This window comes from Pomacea canaliculata, linkage group LG4, assembly GCF_003073045.1.
Source record: "Pomacea canaliculata isolate SZHN2017 linkage group LG4, ASM307304v1, whole genome shotgun sequence".
Taxonomy (NCBI): domain Eukaryota; kingdom Metazoa; phylum Mollusca; class Gastropoda; order Architaenioglossa; family Ampullariidae; genus Pomacea; species Pomacea canaliculata.
Window position 1 is genome coordinate 14,563,913 of NC_037593.1, and position 9,570 is coordinate 14,573,482.

The window sequence follows — 9,570 nt, forward strand, 5'->3', positions numbered from 1 at the left end:
GTCATCAGCAGTTTGGCGCAAAAGCCTCCGCAGACAGGAAATAGGACGACAACAAGAGAGTTTTTTCCTGATGAAACCTAATAGAAATGAAGCTGCGAGGACGCGGCATATCGCTAACAAAGTGGATTGCGACATCGTTTTCAACATAGAATGGTTGAAGTCCAGCACTGAAGTCGTAAACAGAAACCAGTTGAGCAGCTCATATACAGATAACGAGATGGAGAATGGAGTTGGGGCAGACAGGTGATGAAACAGATAGATGACAGGAAACAAGAAGAATGGAGAGTGAGAACACACTCCAGATTAAAAGTTTTTCATTTCTAAACATCTTTTCTGTAACTAAACGACACATTCTTTTACATCCTAAATCTGTTACTATGCTGTGTCCTAACAAAGGCACATATGGTACAGTGCATTCACAGACATACACATGCAAATATGATCACATTTGGACCTTTATGTGCTGTTATAGGATATAATTTAAAACTCTTAACACTTTCAGGAGTGTAAATATGTTCCATTCTGATAACACTAAAGTGTGCAAGAATGGAGCTCTTTTGGTTTAGAATATATAAACAGGGACAAATAGATAAAAGACAGGGAACAGGGAACAGACTTTGTGCTAAGGACAGGCAGATAGTTACAGCAGACAAGAGAACTTGGTTTTCAAGAAATGTGTTACTGTAGACGGGATGGACGCGCATACAGAAGACCAATACACAGTATATACGCTTCATCGTCAGGCAAGAGGGTCCTAATGTATCAGACGGGACGATGGCCAAAACAGACAAAAGTGCATTGTCGCTAAAAGAAACCTGCAAGTTACAAAGCGGATGGCATTCCGTTTACCCTGATGGTGATGGCTCAAAATACAGAAAACGCGATGATGCATACTTCATACCGTATATGTTTCTGTCAGTGAAACGTATATTTTGTACAGTCCGAACTTTGGCCTTTGGCCTGTTGTAAGTGTTAGGCCCTTGCATTGTGAAAGGGGTTGGGAGGGAGAGAGACTGGTGTTTCACGCCGAGCCAGCAACTAAGGCTATATCACGGCAAGGCAGCCAGCCTTGTAAACTGATGCCACATGAAGAGAAAGAACAGTGTGCCCGACTGCACAGTGAAGCGTTAAGTTATAATCAACTACAAAATACAAAACATATGGTAAAACATGATGATAAAAGAGACTGTTGAGAGTTTTATAGGTCTTCGTAAGCGTGCATTGGTAGAATAGTAGCAATACGAAACGGAATCAAATCAATTCGCATATAATTACTTTTATTTATTTTTTTTTAACTCAAAGGGGGAACTAACTCGTCAAAATCAAAGAATTTTGTGTTCAAATTTACCAAACATTATACAGATAAGTATAGCGTCCATGCGTTTGTTTAGTTTATTCCTTGTTACTCCTCGAGGAGCACTGGGCCGCAACAACACCTCTCCAGCGGACCCGGTTTTGGGCAGCCCCTTTCAGTTGGGCCCATGTGGTTCCGACGTCCTTTGCCTCGCTCTCTACTGTTCTTTTCCAAGTATGCTTTGGCATTCATCTGAGGGTTCCAGTCAAATGCTTGTTTGGCAATGGTGTCAGCTGGTTGGCGTAGAACGTGTCCTATCCAGCCCAACTTGCGCTTCTTGATGTCTTGGATAGTGGGATTTTGGTTGTTCCATCCCCCCCACACACCCCGACTACACGATCAAAGGCCTTCTCAAAATCCACAAAAGTTATATCAAGAGTTGTGATACTGTTGTGGTTGGACCTGCCAGGAGCACAAGGCTCCTGCCAACATGACTCTGAAGCACGCAAACCAACACACCACTAAGTTGGCAAGTTGCCCCAATGGATAGTGGGGCACACGAGTACGCACAAACGAATTAAAAAAATGAAAGCATACATTAATGCTTAAAAAATGCTAGAACAAAACATTTTGACAGATATAAAGTTGTTAGAAAAACACAAACACTTTCAAATCCAATTCGTTCAGACAAAGCAATTCCTGTCCCCTATCCCCTCCACTCTCATGACTCAAACTTGTATTGTCTAATCTTTAACTCCTCTCAGACGTACATTTTACACAAAGCGGGAGTCAGAGAGAAAAGAAGGATAACAAGCATAAATGAAGGCCATGCCACGGTTTTCAAACAGCCTTACGCAAAAGGATTTGAGGAAATTCCACTCACCGCCATGGTGTCACGGGACTGCCGTCGTTTGGTCCTCCACCTGTTTGCCGCGCGACCAATCGATGTGCTTTTAAAGCTGCTGTCTGTACGACTATGGTTGTGGGGAGGGAAGTCTGGCAGCACGTGTGTGTGTCTTCTCGTCCCTGCTGGCTACGACCCACTCAGCAATGGATCAATCCCATAATTCACTTGCGACAGAACAGTTCTGCCGCTCCTGCGTCAATGAAGTACAGGTTCCATCTAAGGATTTTTTCATTTATTTATTCCTAACCAGAAGCCACCAAGAAGGATTAATGCTCTCTCTAGGCAAACTTAGTAAAGCAGAATTTCGATTAATCGAAAATTGTCCTCTGTGTGTGTGTTCTGCTCTGTCCTGCATCTATTAGTGCGCCATAATGCAAGTTCTAGAGCTCCTAGAGCTGCGAGAAATCTCTTGTGTTACCTCGGACACTGACTTTTCCGGACGTCATGCAAGCTTTTTCCGGTAAAGGCCGTGTGTAAATAATTGATAAATGTTTACAGAGTGATGTGGGAGTACTTTGTTTCCAAACTTTTTAATTTAAGTTTTCAAAGTTTTATCTCATGGAGAGTACGACTTGCAACAACATGCTGTTTTGTACTCCTTGCTGCATATTCTGCAATTTAAGTACTGACTGTGAAGCGTCGTGATTTGTACACATAAAAATAGCTGAACAAGAAAAACCATACGAACGGTTGAGAAATGAATGGAGATGATTGTGAAATACATTTGCCAGAGCTGAGATTCATAACTGAGAGAAGTATCATGGCAAACTTCGACCTTAACATATTTACTTGCTGTGTAGCTTCTCTCTTTAGGATTGGGGTTAGGGTGCGCAAGATCCAGCGAATGTGGATTTTGTTTCATATTTTATCCAAGACTAAATATAACAGCTAAGCTTGCATCGAACCTGTTATTAGCAAAATAACCATTTCACGTAGTATAGTAAGACATTTCTATGCAGCAGATCTAGGTTAGTCAAAGGGGGAAGATTTGTCCCAGCTAGTAGCAACTAATCGTTTAATACACGGAAATGAACATCTGGATTTTAAAAAAAAATCACTTACCAATCTCCTCCGCCTTCTCTTTCCTGGAGACGAAAAACCGCTGATAGCGGTATCGACAAAGCAGACGACAGTTTAGCCCGGGATGAGTATGTAGATCTGGGCCTAGACCCTCACCTGTACAGGGCGATTCAGGCAAACAATTTTCGTGCTGGATTTAAACGCCGCCTTTTAAAGTAAGCATGCAACCAAATAATTTGAGCAATTCGAAAAAAAAATTGGTGACAAGTCCTGAAATTTGCCCGCACTTTGCGCAAGACCACAGCGCGGCATGGCTGTCCCCAAAGCATCCAATCGATAACAAGTTTTCGCTCTCACTGCGGACTCACACCGGAACGAGAATAGCTCGAATTTGTGGGTGACTGCACGGGACGCGCGCTATTCTAAGCGAGCACGGTGCAGGACTATACTGCGTTGAGTTGGAGCAGGGCAGAATGAGGCCATCTTTTGCACTGTAGCAAGTTCACTGTTCTGGCTGTTAACATGATCGGGAGCAAACCGTGGCGACCAGACTATAGTCAAGTAACCGAAGAATGGGTTGTAATTAGAATAATAGCGAAAACCAGTTTCGTCTTCTACGCGATACAAGTTTCGGCTCGCCTTCTGAACTTCGATCTGTTCACCATGCAGCTGGAACGAATTAAGGTTATGGTTGATTTTGTTTGTTTTTTCTAAGCTGGAAGTTCATACGGTGAAGGAAGCGAGTGTGATAAGGTCGAGAGCAGGAGGTAGATTAGAGAAGAGGGTAGGAGAATGGGTAACATTAAAACTCTGAAACAGTCGTTTGTGTATGTGAGAGAGCGCATTTACAAACGTTCACAAAGCTTTTCCATATTATAAGAGCTTCGATCGAACCCACACATACGCAATGATTTCTTTTTACATTTTTAATTCTTTTGTCACTTTTTCTCGGCCAGTGCGGATTCATATCTTTAAACACAGAACCACAATCGCGATAGCCAGTCTTCGCAACTAGCGATAAAGCTGCGAGTGTTCCTGTAAAACAAGTCGAGTGCTGATTGTGCATTCGTGTGTCACCTGCACCGAAAAAAAAAATCTTGATAATGTGTCTATCGTGTAGCAGGGCTGAGCGCATTTCCGGCCAAGTGAGAGAAAGAAAAAAAAAATCCCGCCCTAGGGATATTGCACTATTGTGGAAATTCTCTTCTAATATTTCGCGGTGCTGTCTACGTCGGCACCAACACGTGCGTGTGTGATGGTGTCCTTGTAATCACGACACGCACGCCCGCGCACGCTTCCTGTTGCGCACGCATATGCACACCCAATCATGCATTTACACGACTTTGTTAAAAGAGAAGTTGGCGGACTGTTGCTGGGGAGTTTTCCTTTTTTTTTTTTTTGGTGGGTGTCTTTTTGTTTAGTGTTCAACGATATCCTCTAGTGTTCACCACTCTACTGCAGCAGATCAATTAGAATCTTTTTTAAAGTCTTGCATAATTTCTTCCTAGGCTTTTTCTTTCCTTTTATTCCAGTTGATGTTTTTCAATAATGAAATTCTTCCTGACGTCAGTCCGTCTATTCTCTTTTCAAAGCATATCGACATCCTAAGTCACAGGTTTCATCTTTGACACCAAAAGAAAATGTTTCTCCACAATAAATTGTATATAAGCTGTTATACGAGTGTATTTCTAGTTTTCTTTTCCATTGTCAGTGTTTGCTTATAAAACGTGGCGTCCAGTCCCGGTAATGCATTTTTGTTGTTGCTTCTTTTACTTTCAGAGACAATTTTTCATGTTACAGAATTCTTAGTTTTTCTTTAATGAAATTTTAATAGCTGGAATATGTCGAGCTTTGTTCTGTCCAGGCAACTCGTGAATGCTATCTTTAAAAGTTTACGAAGAGTCGATCTTTTTAAAACAAAGGGAAATGCGTCAAAAATAAAAATATGCATGTCTGTTAACCTATTCTGCATGCCAAAATTTCGCAATAAATGAAACAACGGAGTTGTTAAGTCTTTTTTAAAAAATCCCAGTTCCCCCCATAAAACGTGTTCTTGCTATTCATAGCATGTCCGAATAGTTTCCTGGTAATTAATGGCAAGCCATTACGGTCTAATGAAAGCTCTGCGCATGTTCCAATGTTTGCGTCGCGCAATAGCTTGCACGCGACTTAGCCTAGCATTACCGCTCGGAACGGTGTCACTCTTGTGCGCCAGCAGCGTTTCTGGGCATGCGCAAACAGCCTACCGCAACGTTCATGACGACATACCACGTGACTAGCGCGATCGCGCCCTTTTGATCTATTCCCATGTCACAAATATAAATCTCTTATCGATATCAGTACAATGAAAGGAATCGGATTTTTTTCTGGATTGTGAACCATTTCCCATAAAATTTTACTGGAAAAAAAAAAAAATAATAAACCGTGCACATCAACATTTAACACAGATTCTACCCTCGATCTAACCTTTACGAGTCTACAAACCTTTTGCACGAGGACATGGGTAAGTGACCCCATGGGGTAATTATTCATGGACTTTGGGCAATTACAAAGAAAGCGTGAAGTGAAATAGTACCTTTGGGTTTGTGTGACCGGACTGATCCGCATTTTGCATGGCTAACTAAGCACCGTGCCGGACATCATAACGACTAGGGCAGGAGGGAGTGTCGGTGGTGGTGGTGGTGGTGGGGGGGGGATTTCGAGGTAAATAAGCCACCGTACAAGAACACCAACGCGGTGTGATGGTACTTCTACCCTACTCAAAGCAAGACAAAGAAAAGGGGAAGGAACGAACCCCTCACGCTGCAGCGAACAGGGTGCATGCACTGCATTTTGACACACAAAAAATTTGGATGCTATATCCACATTTCCAGGGTCACTCATTTCGCTCACGTAAGTTGGCCAAGGGGCAGGGAGGAGGATGGAGAATAGAGGGAAACAGAAACAGCGCTGCCAATGGTACACTATGTCAAATAAACGCACCGGCTACAGTTTTTTTTTTAATTATATTTAATTTGTGCAGCGTTTCCCCGCCTGTAGCTTTCAGCAATTCCTATGTTCATTGCTCAGAAACGTTGCTGTCCTCTTGATTTATGGCAACTCTAGCTAGATATTAATGTAATGTTTGTGCATGAAATTAAACTATTAGAAACGGTACTCTAACGCCAGTACACGCACAGAGCGAGAGCGAAAGAGAGAAGAAACCACGCATGCGCTTAAACGCTACATAATGGTGACACTCAGAAAAGGAATACACAATAATACTAAGAAATACAAAATGTTTATTGGCATACTAATATTTAAGATTATCGCATCTACTACCGGGTACTCTATCAGCAATAGTCATCGATAAAAATCTCTCTCTCTCTAGTCCTCCCAACAAGCATACTACACATACATACCCAAAAGACACACGCGTATCACGGTATAAAAGTTCGGTAAATGAAATCATTTGCAATGCGAGAATAAAGCGGGGTAATGAGCTGCTCCCCGTTTTTAACGGCGGATAATGATGCCGGAAGAGAAGAACCTATAATAAATCCATCAGTGGCAAGCTAAGCTGAATACCGTATACCCCGTTTACCCCTGCGCAGCGGTCCTGGACGCAACGGTTAGCGCTGTTAGCGCCTGTCATCAATACATAAGTTGCTGCCCTGAGTTCATTTCTCGTCTCGGCATGCTGTTCTTCTCTTGGCATCTGTTTACAGGGCTGGCTGCTTGCCGTAATATACCTTAGCTGCTGCGTAAAACACCAATTCCCCCCCCCCCCACCTCTACCCCTTGCGCTCCCCGACAGTATGGAAGCAACAGGTACCGAGATTTCCGCAACAGCAACAAATAACCAGTGGCCGTGACCTTCCATATCTTCCACTGGTTTTGTTTTTAATCGCTTGTCCTTCATCATTAATCGTTTATAGCTAAATGCACATTGTAAGTTTTCAACTGTGGAGTTAAACAAAGGGGTTAAAAAATAGTTATAATTACACACAAGTGGAGTTTCGGCACTGTTTGCACTGCAGATAAAACGCTCTGTACTACATAAACTTTTCTTTGAACCGTCTACGAAGGCCAGCAAACGTAACAACAGTGAGAGGGACGGGAAGTGGAGAAAGAAGACTCAGGTGTGGTTGTGGAACGAACACACACCCGTCCTGTTCGACAGTCTGCCCAACCTCGTCACCACCCTTCAGATTTGGCCTGAATACCCAGATTTACCAAACAAGCCGAACCATTTGCAGGTATAAACAAGTTCGCCTAAAATAAATAAAATCTACATTTGGTTTTTTTTAATCATATCTTTTCTCTGCCACCGCCACCACCACCACCAAAACCTACGCCAGCAAAAGATGTGGTGGGTAACTGTGAAAACAAATTTTGGTCTTGTACCAGACATCACATTTTGCAGGATTACAGCAGCATCCAAAGCCCTTTAAGAAAATATAACAGCAGCACAAGCCTCGATATAAAGGGACCTTTGATTCAAAGACGAGATCAGAACCTGACAGAACAATGCACAGCAGACTGATATCCACAAAACGAATGTTCCATCGCCTGAGATAATGGGAGGAGAAGGAGCTGTACTGTCATTGTACACTGAGGATCATTTTAAGCGCACAAGCCAGTCCTCTTTTTATAAGGTATTATTACTGTTTTGTACCTCAACATTAAACGCTCAAGTTCCTTTGAAAAAAAAAAAAATCATGAACAAACCTAACACTTCTTGGCACAAAACATGTCGCAACAGTTAATTGTTTTCACAACATTTTGTAAGTAGCACAACATAAATGACAGACCAACAGTTTCTTTATATATACTTTTTTTTATAAATTTGAGTTTAACAACAAACTGACAGATCAACTGTCAACACATAATTTTGTTGTTTTGGAAAGTCTGAGCACCGCACACTGTCCTGTACTACATGTACAATACTGAAGTAGGGACCAAACTGTAGGGACTTTCGCCACAAGAAGTATGATAGAAGCCAGCTTACCCCAGAAAAATATAAAAAGTTGAAAACATAATTCAACCACATGCTAATAATGCCTACAAGAAATTTTGTATGTTAAAAAAACACTTATATGCAGTGAAAATATGCCCAAAATCAATTGAATAAAGAAACCTTAGTTGGCTGCCTCACAACAGCTTGATGTTCAGTCTTTATAGCCTTCAATCAAGCTGATTAAATTTCTCATTACAACACAAGAATGAACAAAACCTATAAAGACATTTTTATTCACAATGGCCCAGAATAGGTTTATAATGTGGATACGAGTCACAGCCTACTGGATTTTTTTATTCAAATGAAAAGTTCGGAACCTCACAATGCTTGAAGACATTCAATACAACAAACCTTTCTTTCAACAAGTTTATAATTCTTGGACTTGCTGCCCAAGCCCAAGGCATTTCAGAACTTTTGTGACTCCCCAAGAGCTGCTGGCCAGCAGCATATAAGGAGACCATCTTGAATCTGAAAACGAGAGTCTAATGCAAGCAGTTTTTAAATCCCCTCAACAGCAAATCTTCCACAATAAGACAACTGACAGATCAGTAAGGGAGGGAAGAAAGCTGGCCCAAGAGATCCCTCCCCCAGCCACAAGCCAGATCAGCTTTACTGAGGCTGACAATCAAAAGCCAAGCAAAAGAAAAGATGGCTTCAGCATCACCACAACTACTGCAGCCAATAATCATACAACAGTCTAGAACAGACCTGGGCAAAGGCGCGGCTTGATCCGCTCTGCTTATATTGGGTAAAACTAAGTTAACTATATTAGTCTGGCCCTCTAAAACCATCCCAATTTCTCATGCGGCCCTTTAGGAAAATTAATTGCCCACCCCTGGTCTAGAAAGACAAGACCATGGGATCATCCAAGAAGCTGAGGATAGCTGAGCATTAAGTATTTGTTCCGATAACTTTGCTTCAGGAATGACATACACACTACAATAGCTGATTTTCAAGACATCAGAGAAAGCCTTGCTAATCAAAGTTTCATGTCAGCTGTTAGGAATACAAGTACATATATAAATTAATTAAACTGACAAATGTTTCATATTAAATGAATCGTTCGACAGCAATGTTTTAGTGAAGGTAGACACTTTTATGAATATACCTGCTGAACAGTTCAAGCCTTTGGAGAAAAATTGACCCATCCCCTTTTTTTAACTGAAGAAAACAGTTTTATAACTTCTTTTGTGAGTCAATATATTTTGAAACATTGCAGTTAACTGCATTAATGTGGTGCAAACAGAAGTCACATGACATCTGTAGTTATGATCCGGACAAGTGTGTTTACCTGAGTCAAACATGAAAGTAACCTTGACTGTTAGCTGGTTGATAGAGCTGTCATATGTT

The 9,570-nt window shown here is 41.6% G+C and overlaps 1 protein-coding gene across 3 annotated transcripts in view; it reads right to left on the reverse strand.

The window, feature by feature from the left end:
- The window catches only part of LOC112562559 (neo-calmodulin-like), a 28,442-nt gene extending 22,866 nt beyond the window's left edge, over window positions 1-5,576 (reverse strand). Inside the window, exons 1-2 of one of the 3 annotated variants that reach the window (XM_025235853.1) lie at window positions 3,264-5,576; window positions 2,178-2,391 (exon numbers count right to left, since the gene is read on the reverse strand). In XM_025235853.1, the coding sequence (XP_025091638.1) occupies window positions 2,178-2,183 (6 nt within the window). In that variant the 5' untranslated portion in view covers window positions 2,184-2,391; window positions 3,264-5,576. The remainder of the gene's footprint in view (window positions 1-2,177; window positions 2,392-3,263) is intronic. The other 2 variants (XM_025235855.1, XM_025235854.1) reach the window with 2 other exon arrangements.
- Window positions 5,577-9,570: the final 3,994 nt, after the last annotated feature.